The 25,301-nt window shown below is 45.5% G+C and overlaps 1 protein-coding gene and 1 long non-coding RNA gene across 12 annotated transcripts in view; one reads left to right on the forward strand and one right to left on the reverse strand.

Moving 5' to 3' along the window:
• The window catches only part of LOC143378352 (uncharacterized), a 63,562-nt gene that overhangs the window by 29,738 nt on the left and 8,523 nt on the right, over positions 1 to 25,301 (forward strand). Inside the window, exon 2 of the long non-coding RNA XR_013088248.1 lies at positions 9,348 to 9,546. This is a non-coding gene — a long non-coding RNA (uncharacterized LOC143378352). The remainder of the gene's footprint in view (positions 1 to 9,347; positions 9,547 to 25,301) is intronic.
• Positions 1 to 25,301, reverse strand: part of Sls (sallimus) — a 210,430-nt gene that overhangs the window by 29,467 nt on the left and 155,662 nt on the right. For 7 of the 11 annotated variants that reach the window (XM_076829834.1, XM_076829762.1, XM_076829789.1 and 4 more), the window contains 14 exons: positions 24,207 to 24,979; positions 23,122 to 23,581; positions 21,659 to 21,759; positions 21,464 to 21,561; positions 20,297 to 20,517; positions 19,717 to 19,791; positions 17,574 to 17,678; positions 16,411 to 16,599; positions 16,097 to 16,325; positions 15,758 to 15,827; positions 14,393 to 15,283; positions 13,034 to 13,100; positions 12,506 to 12,559; positions 254 to 9,184 (listed from right to left, as the gene is read on the reverse strand). In XM_076829834.1, the coding sequence (XP_076685949.1) occupies positions 254 to 9,184; positions 12,506 to 12,559; positions 13,034 to 13,100; positions 14,393 to 15,283; positions 15,758 to 15,827; positions 16,097 to 16,325; positions 16,411 to 16,599; positions 17,574 to 17,678; positions 19,717 to 19,791; positions 20,297 to 20,517; positions 21,464 to 21,561; positions 21,659 to 21,759; positions 23,122 to 23,581; positions 24,207 to 24,979 (12,264 nt within the window). Of the gene's footprint in view, positions 1 to 253; positions 9,185 to 11,713; positions 11,737 to 12,505; positions 12,560 to 13,033; positions 13,101 to 14,392; positions 15,284 to 15,757; positions 15,828 to 16,096; positions 16,326 to 16,410; positions 16,600 to 17,573; positions 17,679 to 19,716; positions 19,792 to 20,296; positions 20,518 to 21,463; positions 21,562 to 21,658; positions 21,760 to 23,121; positions 23,582 to 24,206; positions 24,980 to 25,301 lie in introns of those variants that run through there. The other 4 variants (XM_076829808.1, XM_076829799.1, XM_076829771.1 and 1 more) reach the window with 2 other exon arrangements.

Raw genomic sequence — 25,301 nt, forward strand, 5'->3', positions numbered from 1 at the left:
ATACCTACCTTTCGCCACTTCCGCCGTCTCACCTACCCCTACACCCTCTCACGACACTCTACCTGGCTTCCATCAATTAACCCTCCACTCGCTTACATCGACATTCCACTTCGACCAGCCCTAAATTCAAACCTCTCGCGTGAAACGTTCTAACGACTACCATCGATGCGTTCTCAGGTCGTCAGCCTAACCGTCAACGTCCACGTCCGTCCCGTCACTGGCAATCGAATACCTTTATAGCATGGATACTCACCCACAACTTGTTCCAGGTGCTCGGCTTCGATTGAAACGTTCGCTAACTTCGCGAAAGGTATTACAGACTCGGGCAGTTCTGACTCAATCTCACCAGCGGTCAGGTGTTCGGTCACGATCACACCTTGCTGAACCTCCTCCACCCCTCTAGCAGTCTTACTCTCTGGTTTAGTCACTCGGAACTCGGACGCCACGTCCTCGGGCTGTATCTCAGTTTTCAGAGCAACCTCTCGTTTAATAACATCCGGCTGCGCGGACGCTTCTTTCGCCACGCCTTTCACCACTTCATTCGCTTCCTGTTCCGTGGCGGTCACTTGTGTCACCTCCACGCTCTCCGATACACGGAACGACACTTCAGCCATCGCCGTTTTCGTTGTTTGCTCCACTACCAACGTACCCTCGCTCTCCTGCGGCACTGGCTGCGATTGCTCTATGCTCTCGAATGGAATTTGCTCGGGAACTATTTGCTTGGATTCTGGTTTAGCTGACTCTGGAAGATCCCCGGTAATGGAAGACGGGATCATCTGCGATTTCTCAGCGACCTGGATACCCAGCAGACTGGGCTTAGCAGTCTGTGCTGTTGGTTCGTCTGGCGTTGGTAGTCCCTTCTCAGCCTCGCCGAACGCAACCTCTGATACTGACAATGATAACAGTTCCTCCAACTGCGGCTTGCCTTTCTGTTCCTCCGGTGCCTTTGGTTTTGGAAGCTCCTCAGCGCTGGTCATCGTTAATACTTCTGTGGTCTCTGCCACCTCTATGCTGGACATTTGTGTAAGCGCTTTACGCTGTTTGGGAGCCTCTGGGGTTGGCAACTCCTTCTCTGCCTCCGTGGAAACCACTTCAGAGACAGTGATGAAACTCAGTTCCTCCACATCAGGCTTCCCTTTCTGGCCCTCTGGCTTCTCTGGCTTCTGCAGCTCCTCCACGTTCGACACTGTCAGGACCTCCGTTTTCTCAGCCACCTCTCTGCCAGTCATCTGTGGCTGAGCAGTCTTCTCGCTGGGCTTCTCCGGGGACGGTAACGTGTCCTCCAGCTCGCTAGACACCACCTGAGAGACGGTTAACGACGTCAGCTCATCCAGTCGCGGTTTCCCTTTCTGTTCCTCGGGTAGCACAGGCTTCTCCAGTTCCTCCACATTGGTCACAGTGAGAACCTGACTGGTTTCGGCCACCTCTCTTCCAGATAACGCAGCCGTGGCTGTCACTTTGCTAGGCGTCACTTCGCCTTCCAGGATCATCTCCGTTTCGTGAGACACAGTTTGAGAGACGGTCAACGAAGTCAGCTCCTCCACATTCGGTTTCCCCTTTTGCCCTTCGGGTGCACGCGCCGTGGTCAGTTCCTCCGCGCTGATCATCGTCAACACTTGCATCGTCTCTGCCACGTCGCGACCGAACAGACTCGGTTGGGCCACTTTCTCTGTCGGCACCTCTGGACTGGGCAGCACGTCTTCCATTTCAGTGGACACCGTTTGCGAAACGGATAAAGGTACGAACTCCTCGAGACCTGGTACTCCTCTCTGCTCCTCCGGCTTCTTGGCTTCGGCCAAGGAGTCCACGTTAGACATGGTCAACACTTCCATGGTTTCAGCAACGTCTCTGCCTATCAGGTTCGGTTGAGCCTCCCTTTCCACAGGGACTTCGGGAGTGGGTAATATTTCCTCCGCTTCTTGGGAAACGACTTGGGAGACAGTCAGTGGTGCCAGTTCCTCAACCTGAGGCCTGCCCTTCTGCCCCTCGGGAGCTTTGGGGGCAACAAGCTCCTCGGCACTTGCAACCGTTAATACCTGCATCGTCTCAGCCACGTCCCTCCCCAGCAAGCTCCGCTCAGCTGTCATCTCTTTCGGAACCTCAGGAGCGGGCATTGCCTCCTCTGCCTCGTTAGAAACTACATGCGAAACCGTCAGAGGCGTCAGTTCGTCTACCTTCGGTTTCCCCTTCTGTTCTTCGGGTCGCTTCAGAGTAAGATCCTCTGTCTCAGCGATCGTCGTCACCTGAGACGTTTCTGCAGCCTCTCTTCCTAGGATATTGAAGTCTGCCCGCTGATCTTTGGGGATGCTCTTCAAGGTGAGGATGTCTTCCGCTTCATTAGAGATCACCTCGCTTACTGCGACGGAGGACAGCTCCTCCACTTCTATCTTGCCTTGTTGCTCCTGCAATTTAGTCACTTTCTCGAATTCTTCTGTGGTGGCTACAGTGATCACTTGCATAACTTCAGGCGCCTCCCTGCCAGTCAGACTGGGTCGCGCCTGTTGCTCCTTGGGGGCAACTGCATCCGGCAGAACATCTTCGATTTCATTGGAAACCACCTCTGTGACCGTGACAGTGCTCAGTCCCTCCAGCTGGGGCTTGCCCCTCTGCTGCTCTGGCTTGAAATCTTTCCCCTCGAACGTATCCTCACGCTCACCCACAGTCGTCTCCATCTTCACTGCTGTTTCTATGACGGTCTGAGTCATGGTCGCCTGCGAAGACACCTGCTTCTCTTCATGGATCTCTTGAGTACTCTGCATGCTCTCTACCATAGATCCAACGAGAGTCTCGAGAAGACCGATGTCCTGAGTGGCCTTCACTTCCTCCCGTTTCGGAGCAACATCGAGGGCGCTCTCCCTGTCCTCTGTGACAGTTTCAGAGACCTGAAGAGACGTTACTTTCTCGATATCAATATCTGCTTTCTGGGTCTGCGGCTTGAATACCCCCTCGAAGGTCCTTTCACTCTCCTCGACTATGTTTTCATTCACAATGATGCTCTCGAAGGTGTCCTGGCCAGGAACAGCCACTTGTGGCTTAAAGCTCACCTCCTGCACCTTGTCTGGCACGTCCACTCGAGACTCTACTGTGGTGGTTTCCAAGATATTACGTTCAGCGATGATAGTGCTGGTGGCTGTCTGGGACACGTCCATCTTCGTCTCTTTCAGCAACGACTCCACCTCTGCAGACGTTACCTCTGTCACGGAAAGTCCATGGCCCTCTTCGAACATTGGGATGGCAGTAGAGGACACTGTCTTAGGGTACTTATCAAAAGTGCCTTCGCTTTCTGCGCTGGGAGTCTCTTCGACTATGATGGGCTCCAAGGCGTCCTGCTTAGGATGAGCCTTAGCTTCGTGCTTCTCCAGTGGCTGAACAGACCCAGTGCTCTGCTCTATGAACACCTGGGCTGTCTGAGCCACGTCCATTCCAACCCTGGTCAACGTCACCTCTGCCTTGTTCTCTTCATACTTGGACACTGTGATGGTGTCTTCCTTGTCTTGCGTGACGACCTGGGCGACGGTGATGCTCTTTCCCTCCACGAAGCTTACCGTGGCGCTGCGCTCGTCCAGCTTCATCTTCCCCTCGAACACTGTACCGTGCTCCTGTGCCACTGTCTCACTGATGTCAACGCTCTCTAAGGTCGTCTGCGTGGGGTGCGCCTCCACAGCGGTTGGTCGTAGCGGTTGAACCACCTCCCCAAGTCCTTCCCTCAAGTTCACCTCCATTTGCTCAGCGACTTCTTTGCCCTCCATCGCTGGCTTCGCCACCTCTTCTCGAGGCTTCTTCATTTCTGACAGCTCTGTCTCGACATCCTGCGCAGTAGTCGCTTCCGTAACGGCGATGAACCTGTTTTCGTCCACCGTCACGCGCGCACTGGTCTTCTGTAGCGTTATTTCCTCGACTTTGTCCACCTCTTTCTCCGCCAGCACTTGCTCTGTCATCTCGATCGTCTCGAATGGCTTCTGGCCTACCTGGGCTGTTGCTGTCACAGGTTTCAGGATCTCCACCTCGCCTGTGCTCGATTCTGGGATAACTTCAGACATTTCTGGCACCTCGTGGCCAGAAACGATGGCTGGTACAGCTGTTCGACTTCTTTCTTCTTGGACTGTCTTCAGTATCTCTTCTTTATCAGCCACGCTTACCTCCATCACAGTGGTGACGCGTTTACCCTCCTCTATCGACACTTCCACCTGCTGCACAGCTGGCTTGAATTTACCTTCGAAGGTATTCTCTTGATCCTGCACGATGTCCTGGGTCACGAGGACGCTCTGGTAGACTTCCTGACTAGGCAATGCTGTCTTGGTGTCCGGTTTCTCTATGGTCACTTCAGATATCGAATCTTCAATAGACACTGTGGTCGTTTCAGCGATTCCATGGGTGGTATCCAGTCCAACAGAGGCCGCATGCTTCGAAGGCGTCTCTTCAGCGGTATACAAGGATTCCTTGTCAGCAGGTGTGACCTGGGACACAGTCACGATATTCCTACCCTCTTCGAGGTCCACGATGGCTTTCTTGTCCTCTGGCATCAGACCTGGTACAAACTTGTCTTCACTTTCCTGAACGACAGGCTGTGACTCTATCAATGGCACAAATGGAATGTGTTCCTGCATGGCTGTTGCCTCAGAGGGTTTTTCCTCCACCAGGTCACCAGTACTGAAGTCGACGACTTGCATTGTGGTTTCAGCAACCACGTGGCCAGATACAAGGGTCTTTCCAGCAGTTTTCATCTCTGGCAGCTCCTTCGACGTGTATTCTTCCTCCTTGTCCTCTAAAACCACTGCAGACACTTGTATACTCTGCTCCTCCACCAGAGACAAGTCTGCCAGGGCTTGAAGAGGGGTCTTGTCCTTGGTCAGTAACCCTTCTGCCTCTGTGGCCTGTGTCTCTGAGCTAATCAACGCTTCCAAAGGAATATTCGATGACACAGCGGAAGCAGAGACTGGTTTCAGCTCCTCTAGCTTGCCAGTGCTAGAATCCACAGTGACCTCTGTCTTCTCAGCGATCACGTGACCCGCAAATTCAACGCTGGCCTGTTTCTCCGATGGTTTCTCGGGAATCTGAAGAATATCCTCCTTGTCAGCTGTGATCTCAGTGGTCGTCGTGGCGCTGATGATTTCGTTCATGGTCACTTCAGCCTTGTTGCTTATCACCGGTTTATCTTCAAACTCCTTCTCGGTCTCCGATACGATGGTCTCCGTCTGAACGATACTCTCAAACGGCAGTCGTTCCTCCTTCGCAGCGAACGTCGCAGGAATCGGCACATTCAAATCCCCAGAAGTAGCGGCTGGTGTGATCTCCATCAGCTGTGCGACCTTGTGAGCATCGAAGCTCATAGTAGCTTGCTCGCCTTGGATCTGTGGCTTCCCGAAGTACTCCTTCTCCTTATCAGACACAATGGTCTCCGTCACCGTCACTCCCATACCTTCCTCAAAGGAAACGTCGACGGTCTTCTTGTCAGGCTGAACGAAGTCCTCCATTGGCTTCTCGAGATCACCTGCAGCAGTTTCAGACGCGATTACACTGTGGAAGGTGACGTGGTCAGTGGTAGCCGTCGCAGTGGTCGTTTCTTCAGCTTTGAATTCTCCAACGTTGTCGGTGGTGGTCGTTTCGCTTGTCTGTGCCACGATGTGAGTCGGTATATCAAAGATGGCGGATTTGACCTCCGGTTTCTCTGCTTCCGGCAGAGTGCTCTCCTTGTCCTCGGCAGTCACAGCTGAGACGATTAAACCTTCGCCTGTTACAAACTCAAGATTGGCCTTTTTATCAGAGGGCTTGAGTTCAGTGAACGGCGCCTCTGTCTCCCTAGTTTGCACCTCTTCAGCTACAGCAGCTTCGATGGGCAGAATGGTGGTCGTAGGCTTGGCCTCTGTGACGGTTTCACTTGGCAGATCGCTTAAGCCAGTGTCACTGAGGACCTCGAATTTAGACGCTACTCCCTGCGTCTCAATGTCCACGGTAGCTTCCACACCTTTAGGCTTCTCCTCACCAGTGAACACTCCCTCCTTGTCCTCAGGGTAGGTCATGCCAACCACGATACCTTCTCCCTGCTCGAAGACGACGTCAACCTTCTTGCTGTCAGGCTTCACATCCTCCTGCAACGGAGACTCCTTCTCGGACACCGCTACCTCCGTCTGTTCTACCACCTCCAATCCACTCTGCTGTTGACTAGCGTGCTCTTCCTTCGCCTTCTCTTCCTTCAGGATATTAGTGTTACTAGCTAGAATTGTCTCCTGCATCTCAGCCACCTCGTGGCCGCTGGTGATACCCATAGTGACCTTCCTCTCTTTAGGTATATCCTCCACGTCGAGCTTCTCCTCGCTCAACACGCTCATCACCTCTGTCACCGTCAGCTTCTCCGTCTTCGAGCAGATCTGCAGCTCTGCGCTCTGGGTGGCTGGCAGAATGTCCGCCTCTCTGCTCTTCTCTGTCTCAGCTATGTTAGTCTCGGTAATAATAAGCTCCTCTAAAGCGTCACGTTGGGGAATCGCCATTCCTGACTGCGGCCTGTCCACGCTCATCTCCCCAGCGCTCTGCTCCACCAAGGTCTCCGATTTCAAGGCCACCGTGTGCCCGGACACCAGTGGCTGAGCAGTATAGTCCTGTGGTCGGGCGTCAGGGCTGTACACGTTCTCACGGTCGTGTGGGATCACTTCCAGCACTGTAGCGCCTGATCTAGCCTCTGTCAGCTCTACGACCGCTGTTTTCTCGTCTGGCCTAGCGTCAGTCTTGTACAGATCCTCCTTCTCAGCCACCTCCTGCATCGCCACTGTCACACTCTCCAGAGGAACGTGCGACGGCTGTGCCACTCCAGCGGCAGGCTTCTCTTCTGGCACGTATTCGCCTGTTGGGGAATGGGTCCTAACTTCCTCGAACACCGTAGCCATTTGCGTGGTGAACTCCGTGCTAGCATAGGCTCCTTTCACTTCAGAGATCTCAGTGTACTCAGTTTCGTTCTCACTGGCGACCACCATGGTCGTGTGGAGGCTTTCGATCTCGTTCATCGTCACTTCAGCTAGCTTTGATTCAGGCGCTTTATCTTCCTTCGCTGGAGCTAGGTCCTCGGCTACCACAGTCTCGTCCACGACCGTCTCTTGCAAGCTGATGGCTTCTACCTTCGCCACACCAGAAGAAGGAACATCCTCCGTGATTTCTCCCAGATTGTCCTCTGGCTGGGTCATCTCTACCTCCAGCGAGACTACTGGGTGCGTCGGCACTGTTTTACCGCGATGGGACTCGGGCATCTCGAAGATCTTCAGGTCCGCTTCCTTTTCTATGGAGGTGGTCTGGAACACTTGGACACCCCTGACAGCGTCGTAGCTAGTCTCCACAACGCGCTCCTCAGGCTTCGCCATCTCCTCCATCTTTTCCTCGCGATCATGAGTCAGAGTCTCCTGCACCATCTTAGCTTCGGTCAGCTGCACAGACAGGGTGCCGCTTTCTTGGATGTATTTCAATTCCTCTTTGAAATCCGATGGATAGTCCGCTGTCTGAATCTCTGACACCATGACGTGCTCCTCGGGCCTGATAGACGTCTCTGCTAACACTTTAGTCGGCGTCTGATCTGGTTGATAGACCCCCTCGGACTCCTGAACGATTGTACTCGATATGGAACCGATTTCTAAAGACGATATCGAGGTTTCAGCGATCTTAGTCGCTGGCTTCTCCCCTGGCTGATACTCCCTCTCTTTCTCCGAGGGTACAGTCTCCACTGTAACAGCTGACGGTATTTCAATGACATTCAAGTCAGCCACCACCCTCTTCGTCTCCTCTATCGTCAAATCACCCTCGGTGTCCTGCGTTTGCACGGTGGACACGGACACTCCCTCCAGCAGTGTAACATTAGTGGTTGCCTCGAACGTATCGATCTTTCTCTCGGTGACGAACACACCCTCGCTCTCTTGGACCACGTCCTGCTGGATGACAGCCGTTTCGCTCCCATACGAAATGCCCACCTGCGCCTGTTGACTCGGCGGCAGTCTCCCAGGTACATACTCGCCCTCCTTCTCCGGCGCGTGCATCTCCTCGGTGACTCGTTGACGCTGCGATATGATGGTCTGCGTGGCGATCTCCGTGGGCACTATCAGCTCCGGATAGTACTTGCCGGGCTTATCCTCCGCGCGAACTTCTTCGACGACCAGAGGCTCCACTGCTGTCACATTCACCCTGGGCTTTGTGAGGACTGTTTTCATCGGCTCCAGCTTGTCTTCGGCGAGGCCTTCGTGCACTTCGTACACGGACAGCCCCACTTGGGGGAGAATAGTGTCCTCGGCTGTGACCGCCATTGGAGCCACGAAGTCCTCGGTCGGAACTTCCTGCTGGCTGACCATAGTCTCGTAAACGGTCGTCGCTTCTTGAAACGTCACGCTAACGTCCGCTGTTCTACTCAGCTCTTGTTTGCTGATCGCCAGGCTGGTGATGCCAGCGTCGTTGGTCAGAGTCTCGCTGACCACCAGGCCCTCAGAGGGCACTATAGCAGGCGTAGCCTCGTAGGTCGTGGGCTTGAAGGTGTCGGAGAATTCGCCAGTGGAGGCCTGCACAGTGGTCTCCATGGTGGAGTAGGGTTCTACTGGGGCGATGGATAGGGACGCTTTGCGTTCGACGGGCTTGATCTGGCTGATGTCGTCGATCTCTTTCTCCTGAACGGGCACCAGCTGCTCCGTCAGGGGCATGATGACGTCCATCGTGAGCTTTGCTTTTTCTAATTCGGGCTTTCCAGGTGCCTGATCGATGGTACGATCTAGGGGTATTACTTGGTGGCGTTGGCTGGGTACGTTTACAGCGATTGAAGGCATGGACTTGTCTTCCTTTATTTCGAATTCCTCGATCTCTTCTAATTCGATCTCGTCGCGACCGATCTGTGGTCGTTTAGGTTTCAACTCTTTCCTTACTTTCTCTATGATCTCTTCTTCTTCCACTTCCACCTCCTTCTCCGATTCGTCGAGCTTCTTTTCCCTGTGAGTCAGCCTGCCCCTCGTGTCTGTTTCAACGATTACTGTTTCAATCTCTTCCTCGACTTCCTCCGCGTCCTTTCGCTTCCTCTTCTCCGTTTCCGTCTCCTCGGTCTCCTCGATCTCTACAACCTGTACCCCCTCGTCCCTATCTTCCTTTCTCTCCTCGATCTGTCTCCTCGGTTTCGTATCTTTTCGTTCGCGCAGTGTTGTGTGTGCCTGCCGTGTGCCCTCGTATTCTGTGGAAAGTATGTGAGAATTTTTCGTGTGAATCACGCGAGTGCACGCCGTTTCCACCTTCTCAGCGTTCGCTCCATCTCGCATTCGCCAATTAACGATAAAGGAACACCATTCTCTTTCAGACCCCATGCGACGAGCCACTTGTTTGTTTTTTTTTTTCAGCGGATGCGGTTTGCTAAGACAAGTAATCGTGCTTCAACGTAACAAGAGTCAACAACCTACGGACAGTGCACGGCGGACGAGCTTGTGTGAAGATTAAGAACGGAGATAGAGGAAATGGGGAATGGAGGAAAATGGTCGGAGCACAGCGGACAAAGTGTGAACAGCGTGTATCAGTCTTCGTTCTACGCGCTTTCCAAAGGTATCGTACAATTTTATCTCATTGCGTGGTTCATTAATTTGCTTGTCGAACGAGTGCGCTCTGATTTTCCATTAACATTTGGAAGAACAGTAGTCTAGTCAAAATGGATTTGTGGAAATGTGGAAAATAGGTTTTCTAAGGCTAATGGAATGTATGAATCCTTTCATTGCGTTGACTCTATTGGTACATGCTTTCTTCGTGAAGTAATAATGCGAATGTTGCAGCAAATTGTAATCTGTAGATGATAAGTTCATCGGATTAAATATTTAATGTAATTCATTCGATTTGGGTGGAAGTTTCTTTCATTTTTTATCCTAAACGATTTAAACTACCCCTGCGATTATAGATCAACGTTTCTTGCCTCAAAATAATACTTTTGAAAGAAAACATACGGTCTAATTGAAGTGCAGGGAAGTGCAGGGTATGTGAGAGGGAAGGGGAAACTTGGGAACGTGTAGGTGTGGAGATGGAGGGGACGGAGGAGCAATAGGAGAGAGAATAAGGGAAATTTTGGACGACAGTGAAACGGGGGAGAGTTGGATCGAGGGATTGGAAAAGAGAAGAGTGGAGAGGAAAGTGGAGATAAAGGATGAGGAAGAACAGGGAGAATCAGGCAGATTAAAATAGGAATAGGAATAGGAGGAGATACAGGGGGAGGGTAGAAGAAAGATTTAGATATAAAGTAGGGTGATAAATAGAAAGAAGATAATAGTGAGTAAGTGGTAGCTACTTAGATAGATTTTTTAACTTAATTTATTCTATACTTTTGTATAGAATAATCAGTATAGCATAGACTTGAAAAATGTTGTAGGGTGGTAGCTAAAGTCGAACTTGCTTGATCAAAAGCAGAAAGTGCTCGTACACTGTTGGCAACAAATATCAAACCTTTGAAAAGGAGAAAAAGTTAAGGAGAAAAGTGTGGATTCACTATTTACAAAATTTATCGTAAAAGAAGTTTCTGTAATTTATAATTAAAATAGTATTCACAATATTACCGAATGTTAATTAATATTAATTGCTTGCAAGAAGCTCGTTCTGAATGGGTTTTCTCTGTAACAATGGAAATTATCTGAATGTTCTGACTTTCACTGCATTTCCAAGTGTATAATAATCGAACACTGTTTCGTCGCTGAATCACGATGCCTCTGGAATGTGCCGCGGTAGAGGGTAGTGTGCAGTGTTGCTGAGTCGCAGGCACTAGGGCATGCGTTGTTTAATAACAGGTTGTGCGTGTGTGAATCTTGTGTAGTAGTAGAAAGAAAAAAAAAAGGCCGGCCAGAAGTCAAACCAACATGAACACAAAAGGAAAGAGGTGCTTGTCTGTTACACATCGTGCTTAGCTATCAAAACAAAGAAAAGAAAATATAATTTGTCTCTTGCCTAATCGCTAGTAAGTAATTCGTTATGCAGATATATCCATGTGAGTGTGTAACTTGAATGTGTAACAGTAACAAGAGATGCAACAAGTTGCATGTGAGTACAGCAAGTTGCATTCAACGATACCGAGTACGTATCGAAACAGCACATGTGTATAGTAGAAACCATGAAATATAATATAAATGCATATTCGTGGACCTTAACATTCTAAAACACGTCAAATTATTGGTATACCCGTCTATAGTCAGAACAAACTTAATTGATCTCTCAGTGCTGCTTTCCCCCACAGTGAACCACAGCAGGGGCGTGGCAAAGAGCTGGAGTGGTGGGGGTATCCAGATGACACAGTGGTAGGGTGGCCCTTTAATAGCCTTGAGTGGTCAATTTGACATTATTCTAACTATAATATTCTCGTACGGACGGTTCAATTGTATTAATAATATCGTACTAACTGTAATAATTTCACAGTCTCTTTTACAATACAAGACACGAAAGAAACTCTCTAAAAACTAATGTGAAATGATACGGAACTCGTTATGACGTACTATCAAACGCATGAAACACTCGAATCCAAGCACAAATGGAACTTTACTTACATTGAAACTGCATTAGACAGCGTGAAGCTCGTAAGGCGAAGCATCGAGTTTTTGGAACGTGATTAACTCGGCGGGGGGGGGGGGGTTGGGGGGTGATTAAATGTATGGAGAGAAGGGACGTTTTACAAACGGAGGGATACGGCGCGTGGAAAGCATAGCGGCTTAAGCAGACAAATTTTTTTACTGCTATTATTCGATCAAGTAAAGCTTCATGCATCTGAAAGAATAATAAAATACAATCATTACGTAGAGACCGTATCGTATGATCGGCGTACGCGCATACTTCGCAAGCTCTTTCGTTTTTATTTTTGTCTATTCAATACTATTAGTCGGCGTGAGTGAGCTTATCGCGGGATGAGTCTTCATTAAACAATTAGGGCGATTATCAAGCTCATGATTCTACACGAAACGATGAATGATCAGTCTGGTATCCGTTCAGAATTACCACATTCGATATTATAGACATTCAATGCACAGGGTGGTGTAGAAAAATAGTGGAAGAATTTAGGGGTGAGTAATACAAAAATTGGCGAGGAATGGCGCTCGAGTTATTGAAATAATAAATGTGGTGTTACGTCGAAAGACATTTTTCCCTATTTATTTATTATTGTGTACTCCAAAATTATTTCACCATTTCTTCAAGTCACCCTGTTGCAAATACTCTTCCTCCGCAGTTAGAGAGTGTAACAGTTTCTACAGAATCACGCACATGAAAATTGTATAATTGAAGTATGGAATGACAGAATTTCTTAACGTAAACTTGGAATGTTAAACCCTGAAGTGTCAGTAGCATAAAATAAAATGTTTCTATTGAGAAATCGAAGGCAGAGATAATAAGATATCTCGATGTGGTGTCGACTGCCCGGACACTGAGGCGTTTCTCGAAGATATGGCAAGATAGATTAATAATGTTGCTCTCCATTCGTTAATCGAATGGGGAATTATTCGAACGTGTATCCCATGCACTGAAACTCGTTGCTTCAAACCTTTAATGTCTCGAATATCCTGCGTGCGGACGGCTTTTCTTTCGTCCCTCCTCTCTGTAACCAAAAAACCGTTCGTTTTCGTGGGAGCTTCAGGAGCGGGGTGTACAAACGAAAACCACAAAAAGGCAGGAAAGAAAGGCACACACAGGGGGTATTATGGCACGTTGCAAGAAACTCTTTTTTTTTTTATTCGATAAATCAAATGTACAATATACGCGAGATGAAACGACAAAAATTTCGTCGCCGATGGTTATCATATTATATGTACAGGAGAACACATGCTATATTCAAGTTTATATCTAACCGTGAAGCCGCGAAATATTTACAACAATAATGAAAAAAAGGAATGTACAGAGTATATTTGTAGGCAGCCACGCAAGCACACACCAAAGTACAGAATGTTTAAAGTCTATAGATAAAAAAAAACATTGCAAACGAATTCGTAATGCTGCAAGTACGGAGATTATTAATAAAGCTATCGTGTCACTTGTTTTATTTCAAACCTCACACCACGCAGTCTCCACTTACCCATGAAATGGACCTCCGTTTTGTGGACGATATCCACTCGTTCCGTGACGCGCTGCTCCGTTTCGACCTGAGGAGAAATAGGCTTAGATTTTGTAGATTTTTATAGAAAATATTCTGTGCTGTTTAAATTCAATAGAAATTACTTCGGTGTAGGTGTTTCACTCTATAGTTGGGTTGGAAAAAGAATCAACTTGGTAAATGGGGAAGGTTCCTTCACTCCCTACTTCACCCTTATTGTTCATGACACGTGATTTGATGAAACAATGAGTGGAAGGCTCACGGAGTCTTCCTTTAACGATCAAATTGATTATTTTTTCAACCCTACTGTGGGCCCTGAAACATGGAACTTCTGCTTCAATTGAAGTTACGAGTTGTATATTTCTAACTATCAGTTCCACGCACTGTATTTTTGTACGAAATTAATTGATAGAACCAGTTAGGCAAGATTGGCAAATGAAATACAGAAATTTTGATTGAGAACTTTAAGTAACATAAGTAACTGAGGACCTTGCAACTCCATCTTTACCAACTTCAAGTAAATTAGGAAAAACTGTTTATAAAATTATTGCTTTGACTTAACATTAAAAAGAGAATACTAATTGAAAAAATATATATTTTCACATAATAAGTACTAGTTATTGAGTTGATAAGTTTTTATTTCTATTTTTAGCAAATTTTCCAATTCTGGATCATTCGTATTGCGCAGTTTTGGTAATGGGTGCAGCTTCGAAATTTGCAATAAATCGTTCACTTGTTATCGGATTCGAATCAATATCAATATTATACGTCATAAATCGAAAACTATAAAAAATGGAGCTGCACTCCACTTGCTGCAAGGTCCTCAATTCAGGGATATAACCAGAAACAAGTGATGCAATTTGATAGTCTATCATCAGCGCAGTTCCATCAGCTTAATTAGCTTAACATTACGAGTCAAAGTAAGGTCGAATATCTACGAACCTTCCATCAAGTCTCGCGAAACTCTACAGCAAACGAAGAAGTAGGTACAGTATGTATACAAATTTTCCGGACACTGAGTTTAATAATTTATCGTAGTTCGGTGGTTGAACTTATGCATTCAAGAAAACAGTGGACACGTCCATCATCTTACTGTGAAAGGGCGAGCCATTCTTAGGTATATTAAGGTAGGTACGGTACCATGTTTTCCTTTTTACCGTCTTTAATTCTACCTCAATAAATCTTATTATCAAACATAGAGTCCGGGAACTTTCGAAACATACTGTATTTAAAACTATCCACACTTCCCTAAGTGTATAAAACAAACACCCACCAAATTGCCCACCTACTTCCACTCCACCCAGTGCAAGCCCCTCAGAAAACAAACAACTCGTGTCTTACTTCTGTGGCCTCTGTAACCTCCCAAGCACGCGGCCGGAAGTCCTCCGGGGCGAAGTGCGTGAGCACCTCCTCGACGGTGACGTGTTGCAGCTCGATCATCCTCATGAAGGCGCGGAAACCAACGGTGGCGGCCACCACGCTCTCGTCTGTTGTGGTTTCCTCCGTGAGAACCTGAGTGATCAGTGGCCCGTGACCCTCCCTCTCGACCAATTGAACCAGAGCGTTCTGCGCCTCGGGGGTCTTCAACGCTGGGAAGTTGTTCGTCCTGTATAGGCTCTCATTGATCTCGTTCACGGAGACTCCCTGACGCACCAGGAACCCGATTGTGGCCAGTTCTCGCAGAGGTGCCTCCCCAGGTCCGAAGTCCTTGGCGTGAAGTACCTCCATGATTTCCTCCACCTCACGCGCGATATTCTCCCTCTGCCTTTCCACGATCTCCTCGATGGTCACCTCCTCTCGCACCTTCACCTTGTCAGCCCTCTTCTTCTTCTTCGGCTTCTCCTCGGTCACCACCTCCCTAGGTCTCTCCTCGAACACCTCCTCCTCGGTCACCATCGACTTCCTCGCCTTTCTTTGCTTGGTCTCCATCCGCTTCACCTCCTGGACGCTGGTTTCCGTGTGCACCTCCGACACAGAGACGGTCTGCAGGGTCTCCGAGGTTACCTGAGCACGATCGATCACTGACTCCACGACGAAGTCCGGCGCCATGTCCTCGGTGGTCACTTCCGAGATGACCACCACGCCCTCGCGCTCCTCCACCACCTGCTTGGCACGTTCCTCGGGTTTAGGTAGCAATTCTCGAGGCTTGCGATCGTCGATCTTCTTCAGGGACGCGGTAGCTTCCGTCACGACAGGCTCTTGGATTGGCACTACCTTCTTTGCACGTGATACCTGCGGTTTTTAGGTTTTTGTGGCTTGTGTAATAATGAACTTTTTATCGTAGATTTACAGACTAGATTTTTTTACAGGACCTTGCCTGTTGAATTTACATCTACTGCTATAATTTCCTATTCTAACTTATTGTTAGTCCTAAGCTTAGTCTACCCTTATCTTTTTCTATTTCCTCTCTTCTCTTGCGTGCCTAGTTTCTATTACCTTTTTTCTTCACCTAGTCTATTCTCTCCTTATCTGTTCTCACTCTGTTTCTTCCATCCTCCTCTCACCTAAGATTTCTCTTACCCTTTTTCCTACTGCTCTTCCGTACCTTCATTTTCCGCACCTCTCTATTCACACATCCCATACTTTCTTTTTCAGAAAAATCCCTATCTTCTCTCAGCATTTGCGCTCCCCATGCAGTTCCCCACGTATATGGTTATATTCGATGATGAAACGTGCAAAGTTGCGAAAGTGACTCATGATAATTACCTCTGTAGGTGTTTCTTCGATAACCTCCGTCGATTCGAGTATTTGTGTCTCCTCGATGTCGACGATTTTCCTGGAGGGAGTATTAATGAGAATAATTTATAAGGGACTGAGTATACGAATTTATCGCAACTAGCAAAGCAGACGGAATGACTGTTTTATAATTTCTTATAAAATTTATTCAAATCTGTAATGGTGGATTTTGTTGAGTCTTGAATATCTAAATGGTATTCTTTTCCTTAATTATTCTTTGAATAAGCTGGTATTTTGACCAGTCTGGTAGAAATAGGTACACGTTAATGAACCAAAGTTCTAGGGTAAAACAATAATAATTTTACTAACTTTTCTTCTGGCTGTTCTTTAGCAATCAACTTCTCCTTGCGCACTTCCTTCTTATCGACCTTGACGCGCTCCGTTTTCACCTTCTCCTTCGCTTCCTTGGCCTTCTTTAATTCAGGCTTCTTCTTCTTGTGCGGTTTCTCTTCCTCAGGCTTCTTCTTTGGCTTCACTTCTGTCACCTGTTCTTCGACGATCTCTTCCTCTTCTATGAACCTGGTCTCACCCGTGATGTCTGTGCAAGAATTATGAGGGGCACACGTTTAATTCGACAAACTATTCTTTTATTCTTTCCGTAATTTCATCCTTTGAATGCCTACCTGTAACGTGCAGTCTGGCTTTCGTCGTTGCCAAACCTATTTCGCTGGTCGCTTTGCAAACGTAAGTGGCGTCATCCATTTCGGTCGCGTGCTTGATTACCAGCGCCGTCTTCTTCTCCTCATCCATGATACGCACCTTCACGTTCTCCGTGTTCATGATTAATTTGTCATTCTTATACCATACAACGTCTGCGGAGAAATAATGTATATAGAAAGAGTATAGAAACAATATAGAAAAAATATAGAAAGAATATAAACAGAATATAGAAAGATTATAGAAAGAATATAGAAAGAATATAGAAAGAATGCAGAATATAGGAAGAATATAGGAAGAATATAGGAAGAATATAGGAAGAATATAGGAAGAATATAGAAATAATATAGCAAGAATAAAAAATAAATAATATAGAAAAATAAAAAATAAATAATATAGAAAAATAAAAAAGAAAGAATATAGAAACAATAAAAAAGAAAGAATATAGAATTCACATTGCACATTTCTATAATTTCTATTTAAGGAAAAAGAAAGAATGAAGAATATAGGAAGAATATAGGAAGAATATAGGAAGAATATAGAAATAATATAGCAAGAATAAAAAATAAATAATATAGAAAAATAAAAAATAAATAATATAGAAAAATAAAAAAGAAAGAATATAGAAACAATAAAAAAGAAAGAATATAGAATTCACGTTGCACATTTCTATAATTTCTATTTAAGGAAAAAGAAAGAATGAAGAATATAGGAAGAATATAGGAAGAATATAGGAAGAATATAGGAAGAATATAGGAAGAATAAAAAATAAATAATATAGAAAAAATAAAAAAGAAAGAATATAGAAACAATAGAAAAGAAAGAATATAGAATTCACGTTGCACATTTCTATAATTTCTGTTTAAGGAAAAAGACAGATACCGCAACTTTATCATTCTCACCTCAATTATACTTATTCTACTGAACTTACAGCACTAAAAATTTGCATTTCTACGAAGTATAATCAATATTTGAATATTCCAATTACATTTAAAAATGTAAAAAAAAACTTATGAAATAAAAGCTTGTGAAACTCGGATAGACAAATTGCCACAAAAATTCTACCCACTTAACTTCGTCTGAATTTGTATAATTAAGAAATAGCAGAGAACTAAGGAGTTTACTATACCTGGAACGGGGTTGCCGGAATAAATGCACTCGAACACCGCGCTTTCACCTTCCCTCGCATAAACGTCCGTAATCTCTTGAATGAATCGTGGTACAGATTGCGTGGCTGCAAGAAAACACCACCACAGATTAAGCAAAGAAGGCTCACCGAATCCATTCCCAAACATACAATTTACCTGATCTCGTGGTTGGTGGCTGTGCGACTAGCGAGACCCAGATGTCAGTAATCTGATTAGCCAGAAAGTGAAACAACAAACAAAAAAAAAATGACAATACACACACTAGCGCGCATAACAAAATCAATTGAGGAGCCCGTTAGAAAACAGGCACATGCCACCGTTTTGTGATTTTAGACGAAAGCAAGTTGAAGGAAAAATTGTTTTCATGTGAAATGCGTTACGAAATTCTAATCATTTTAAACGGTAATCGAATTAGATGGTAAATGACAACTATCATCAAATATTAGCTGAGAATTAAATTTATTATATGCCTCTTTCCCACCACGCACTTGTTCTTTCTCAGCGTGAAGAAAATTTAATATGATTCTGCTCGGTGAAACGTACATATTATTATATTTTCAGGTGGTGGAAAAATATATTGCGTTCCAGGATCGAATTAATAGTTCAAAGACACGAAAATCTTTGCATACGTGGCATGTGCCTGTTTTCCACTGGGCCCCTCAATTTCAAATCGTTAGTAAGCCAGCAAAGCCACAACGGTACCTGACATGGTGCCCCTTTCGTCTTCGCTGTGATGCTCGCTACAAGACGCCTCGGAGGTCGACATATTTCCTGCCAATCCGAGGTTTCCGCTGCACTGGCTCTCCAGTAACAAGAACTCTTGCAATTCCTCTTGACTATCCGCCGTGTGAAGCTGCTGGAAGGCCTCCAGGTCGATTTCTCTTGGCTCCAAGGGATACATTTTCGGGTCCATCATCAAGTTCCCCAAGCGACGCTCCTTCGTCCACCTGGCCACTGGGATCCTCGATTTCGGATAGGTGTGATACTTCCTCGAGTGATCGTACTCCAACGCAGGCTCCGGCTTCCCGAAGTTCTCAGGAGCTGCCTTACTTTGCCCACTGCCCGTGGAAGCTTCGCTGTTCTCCTCGATCGGCGACAGATAGAAGCCAGGCTCAGGTACGTTCAGGAAATCAGAATGCATCCGGGCGTTGCTTTTCTTCTCCGATCTCGGAGGCGGGAATTCGTCGAAATCGAGAACGATCTTCTTCCTCCTTTCAGACTGCAACGATTCCATTGATCCCTCGTATTCTACGAACACTCCTTCGATGCCTTTTATCGTTTTACAGGTAACGTGGCTCTCGCGAGCTTCCTCCTTCTTCGTTGAGTATCTCTGCTTCTCTGACCTCGCTGCAGAACTCGATTGGTTCACCCTCGCGCTTCTCTGGCCCTCGGTTAATGGCGAGTCAGAGGGTTTCATGTACCTCGACCCCTTTGGAGATGGTGACCTGGATTTCAAGCTTGCATTCGGGTCCGCGACGATCCTCGTTGCCCTCATCGGCGAACGCGAAGCTGATTTGCCCAAAACTGGACTCCGGCATGCTTGAAGCTTCGTTTTTTGCACGCCCGACGATTTACTCGCACCGCCAACCGAATCTCGTTTCACTTTCACGGACACGGCGGTCGAAAGTGATTTCGCCTCTGCGCCCTTCCACGCGACAGTCCTCTCTTCAGTAGTTCTCTCTTTTCTCGTTGTCTCTTTGCTCGATTTCTCGGGCTTCGCTTTCTCGCGAATCTTCCTAGCCAGAGTTTGATTGCCTTTTACTTCAGGCACTTCCTCGATCATTTCCTCGGACGTTTCTATCCAGCGGGATGTCGTTTGTTTGCTAGATAAGTTCATCTCCCAAGAATATTCGGTAGTGCTTAATTCCTGTTCGACCTCCATGGAGTCGGAGTGTCTTCGGGACAAGAAGAATCCCCTCGGCGAGGTATCTTCCTCGTCGAAGCACCTCTTACCTTCGTCGTCGATATTCATCAGCGTCCTCGTGGACGAGAACTCGCTGATCATCGTCGAGCTGTCTCTCTGCGAGCTTTCGTCCCTGATCGCACGATCATCGAGGCTGTCCGTCGAGAAACTGCACTCTGGCTCACTCAGCATGCAATCGATCCCGTCTGACTCACCCTTACCTTTCAGAGCTTCTTGCATCTCCTCCATCTGGGTGACCCACGACGGCTTCCTGTACTCCTTTGTTCCGAGGATCCCTAATAGACGAACAAGGATTAGAATCGCAGCAGAAATTTCGACCCTTCCAGTCCCATCTTTCACATTATCAAGCACTTAATTTAGATTAATGCAATTGCTCGCTCTTCATCGCTGAATAATTACATCGAACCATCTGATAAATTTGCAGACGTTAATTGATAGAATAGAAAGCTTGTAATCGTGATTCTGGAGCTTGAATATCTGAATGTTTCATGGGTTCGAGGAATTATTCGAAGATGGAGTGGATGGAACTCGAAAGGCTCAGAGAGCTGGCGAAGAAATGTCGGAGAAAAGAATATAAAAAAAGTGTAGGTGAAGGATGTGAGTGTTCAGTGTGAGTCTTATATGATCAGGAGGTTCGGGGGACATATTAGGAGAGATTCTCGATGATGATTCCAATCGAAGTGCGCAGCTGAAAAGAACTCGTATCAAGCAGATTAGCGAAGCTTTTCACCAGATTTTTTAGAGATCGTTTTGTTTGGCTAGCTGGATAAAGGGGATTACCTTCTACCGACAAGTAGGTCGTCGTGGTCGACACGCCGAGCGGATTGTGCGCCTCGAATACGATCTCGCCGGTGTCGTCGGGATATGTCTCGGCGATCGTCAGCACCGACGTGCCATCCTCGAACTCCTCGATCTGGAACTCCTGCGACGACACGATCTCTGCGCCCTGTTTGTACCATTTTCCTTCTGGCTTCGGCTTCCCTTTCACCTTCACTTCCAGTCTGCGTTGGGTGAAGAAATTTCGTGGAGCATAAAATTCGTTCTTATTATTATTCGTCTTTATTAATTCAGTAATATAGTGTTATATATGGATATCTGGGAACAGGGGTCGAATGAAATTGTGAACTTTTATAAATAAAAGTTTTTCTATCGAAATTTAACTTTTAAATTAATTCTTTTCTGTTTTAAGTTAACTTTGCACGTTAACACTTTAACTCTGTTGCAAGAGATTAGTTTTAACAATTATTTTATGTTCGATTAATAAAAGTTCTGGAGGATCACATAAGTACTTTTGAACAGATATTTAAGGTTTAAATATAAAAGCTAGGAATATATTTTTAATTAGTATTATTTAAGGAATTGGAAGTAGCATAAATATAGAACAGAAAGCACATTGTGATTTTTATATAATAATTTTTACCGAAAAGTTTAAGGTTTCAACTTCAGATCTATCTATCCAACATTTTCAGGGAATCTACTTGTCACAACTTTAACTTTTTCAGAGCAGAATAAATGTTACTGTTTATGTAATTAGAACTTTTTTCTACTTTCAGGAAAATAAAAGTTTCTTATTTACACAAAAATGTATGGAATAAGAGTTTCAGTGAATACACTGCATTTTGTAACAGTTTTCTTGGATCAGGAAAGATAATAGTCATAAAATTGCAGTTATTTTAAAATTAATTGAAAATTTTAACAGTTTCATTTGACCTCTATCTGGGAAGCTTTAAGAAGTCATTGATTGGATTCCCATAAATGATAAATGTAAATTTTATTATATTTGAGGATTGCGTATGGTGATAAATTAATGAGTTTTTAAACGATTATTTAATTTACTAGTGGCGATTTTAAGAATATCTGAAGTTCTTAAGAACTGTATTTTTAAAATTCATATTGTAATGTTATGGAAAAGCTGATGATTTTTGTAGGAGTCTCGTGTTTACGTACCTGGTTAATTCTCCATCTTTAGTAGGAATTAACTGAGGAAGTTTCTTGATTATCTCCGGCGCGGATTCTTCCGTGTCCGTGTCGAACAGGGGTGTTTCCTGCAAACGACGTGCAAGTTAGAGAATAATAAGTCAGTGGTACTGTTAAGATCACTTAAATTGTTCTTATTACAAGAGTTACATTTGTGAAATATACCTTGGGAGATAAGAGATCTTCTTCAGAACCACTTTGCCCTGTAGTAAGAGACGTCGCGACGAGCGAGGATGCGATTTCCGAGTCTGGTACATACTCGTACGCTATAAATTCGATGTACATTGTGTCAGCAAGTAAAATCGAAGAATATATACAGTATAATAAGTTGATATAAGTATCTAAAACTAAATGGGAGATGGAACTTTATTTTATGAGCATTATGTGATCAAGGGGTACAGTGTATGGCCAAGTTGTCTTTTCTAGGTGAAGACTCGTAGATTATAATAAAATACTGACTTTTTCGAATGGCAATGCACGTTTCTATGTATGTATCCAATTGAATAAAGTAGTCACAGACAGTCGAGATTATACCAGTATCATACTGAAAAGGTATTGAGTATAAAATATGAAGCACTCCTTTTTTCGTCAGAAAAGGAGAGAAACTAACTGTTGAATTAATAACATTGAAATAATTCAATTGCTGGTGGTATATTAGTCACCCAATTTGAAGTTTAAAGTCAGACGCCTCCACATCGCGAACTAAGCACACTCGTGCCTGTCTGACCACATATCGGCCGTTTCTACTTGACCGCCTCATTTGAACAGTCCTTGTACAAAACACTGTAAGTGCCAAAAATCAAATTCTATACCATAGTATTACCATTGGCATGTAAATCATTTTCCGATAAATATTTTTTTTCAATTCTGGGACTTACAGTGCTTTCTACAAGGACTCTTCACTTCTTCTCAGTAGTTCACGAGGAAGATTAATAAAGAACAATTCCCCTTTTCACCCAATATTCATGACAACTTTGCTATAGTATTGCCTATACGTAATTATTCTACTAATCAGGAACTAAACAATAAACTCATATTAAATTAAAAAGTATCAAAATAACCTTAACAATTATATAAATGTCTCCACCTATAAAAATAGCAAAATAACATTGAACCCCCTTGAACACAAAATAATCTTCAGTCACAGCAAAAATTACTGAAAAAGCAAGTCTATCTACCACAGTTTTATATTTCCCTGTAACATTCTTAAGGTAGGCTCACACTACGCTTTGCCTCGGCGCGAAAATATTTTGAGAAAGAGTGAGATCTCTCCTCGAAAATATTTTCAGGAAGAGTAAGATCTCTCCTCGAGAATATTGTGAAGAAAACAAGGATCTCCTCGAGAATATTTTGAGGAAGAGTGCGTGGATGCAATATCAACGCCTTCGGTGACCGTTATAACAATTCTCACGCACACCGGCTGTGAATTCTCTGACCGACTGACCGAAACTGTGAACCGAGGCTAGCTGGAAACTCCAAGTAGAGAAAACCCGAGGTAGGGCGAGCTTGGATGCCAGTGAGAGAAGAAGTCGCCGAGGCGAAGCGTCGCAAGAGCGTACTTTTAATCTTACAGCCTCCGTACGAAATATTTTTATTGACCGTCAGTTCATCCACGAAACTGTCCTTACCTTCCACGACAAGCGACGTCGTGCAAACAGCCTCGCCAACAGGATTCACGGCGCGACAAGTGTATTCACCAGCATCCTCTGGGAACACTTCGGTAATAGCTAGACTGCAGACACCTTCCGTGTCCTGAACAATTGTGATCTCCTTGCCCTCCTTGATAGGTTTGTTGTCATGGTACCACTCCACCCTGGGCCTGGGCTTTCCGTGCACAACGCACGTCAAGTTCGCGCTTTCACCGTCCATCACCCTGACAGGGGACAACCTCTTAACGAACGTGGGTGACACCAGCTCCACGGTCTCTTCCCACGGGGTTTCCAGCATGTTTATGGTCGCGGTGCAGGTGACAGATCCGCCAACGTTCTCCGCGCGACAGGTGTAGGTGCCCGCGTATTCGGTTTTGATCTCCTGGATCATCAGAATCGAACGGTTCTCTTGCGTCACGATCCTCACCTGCGGTGTCGACTGCAATGGAAATGAAATTTCGTCGTATCTGTACATTTTCGAACCCAAAAATAGACTTTGGATCAGGTATTAATTGGGTAAAAATCGTAATGGGCACTTGCTCGCTTTAGGAAAGAATTTCGATGTTTTGTAGTGTAAGTAACTCCACTAAAAGTGGCAGAAATGAATCTATATCTATGGTCTTTGCATGCGTCTGTAAATTTTAAGACATTAATAATAAAATTTCAAAATTTGGCGAATTTTAACAACAAAAGAAAATCGCTTTTAGCATCAACTATTTTTTCAAATAGAAAATTTTAAGATATCAGAATTTAAATTTCTAGAGAAAAGAGCATGATTGTATGAGTATTACTAATATGCAATTATCGTTCAAAAGTGAAAAGATTCAAAAATACGAAAATGGTAATTTAAAAATCACGCTGGGTTGCTATGTGACCAATTTGTGATTATAAGCATGTGTGACCACAGAGGGTTAATTTTCCAATGTTTCTTATTTTTTATTTTTTATGTACTAGAAAAAAAATTATTCTAAGGTCTATTAATAAAAATCAGAGAAAATCAAGACACCAAATAAGAAAGAACTAAATAATTACGATAATAACTACCACTAGCAATTAATAATTACCTCCAAAGGACGAGTCTCGTGGAACCACTGGAAGGAGGCCGTAGGGTACGATTCAACCTTCGCTTCCATGATCACGACCTCCCCTTCAGCAACGATCTGCGGCTGTATCGGTTCCACGAATCTCGGAGCTTTCACCTCGTCCGTCTTATCCTCGCGCGCCTTCACGGTAACCGAGCCAGAGCTTCTCGCCTCTCCGGCAGGATTTTGCACCCTAACCTCGTATTTCCCGCCATCCTTCTTCGTCACCTCGGGTATGAACAGCTCAGCAGTGTTCTCGTAGATATTCACTACTCGTTTATCGGATGGCACGATCTCTGCCCCGTTACGGAACCATTTCACCTCGGGCGTTGGTTTGCTCTCGAAGTCAGCTGACAGTGTCAGCGGCTTCCCTAGAGTGGCTACTAGGGCTGGCAGAGGTCTGGTGATCTTGGGTGCCCTCAGAACTTCCGGCTTGCTGACCTTCACCACGTTGCTGATCACGAGATTCGCTCTGCACTCGGCTCGACCGAATTTGTTCACTGCTCGGACTCGATATATGGTCTCGTCCTCGGGGGTTGGTTCCAGGATGCGCAGCTTGGCTTCGCCAGTCTCAGGGTTGAAGGTGATCTCCCTGCCTCTCTTCGGTTTCAGTTCTTGCTCCCCGCGGTACCATTTCACCTCAGGCATCGGGGTTCCTGTGACTACGCACTCCAGGAGAGCTGGTTTGTGCTCCTCGACCATTAACGGCTTGATGGGTGTCGGGAAGTGAGGCGCCACCCCTTCTTCTTCTTTTTCTGGGGAAAGAAATTACGATGATGAACCCGCGGAAGAGATATTCTGCGCACATCACGCGAATTAACTCCATGCGAAAGCGCGTTCCTATGCTGTACGCAGCGAGTGTAAGACTCTTGGTTCTGCTTTGCTAAAATAAGGTAGTCAGGCTGGTCTAATGCGGGATGTAAATGTGGAATTGTGAAGTATTGTGGGTTATACCGGGTGTTCCATGCTGAAATTATCAGCGATGGGAAAGATATTTTAAAGTAAGATTGAAATGTATGAAGAGGGATGGTGTAGTCGACTTTTTGGTGTAATTAATCATTCCCATGATATTTATGT

This window comes from Andrena cerasifolii, chromosome 1 (genome assembly GCF_050908995.1).
Source record: "Andrena cerasifolii isolate SP2316 chromosome 1, iyAndCera1_principal, whole genome shotgun sequence".
Classification (NCBI taxonomy): Eukaryota; Metazoa; Arthropoda; class Insecta; order Hymenoptera; family Andrenidae; genus Andrena; species Andrena cerasifolii.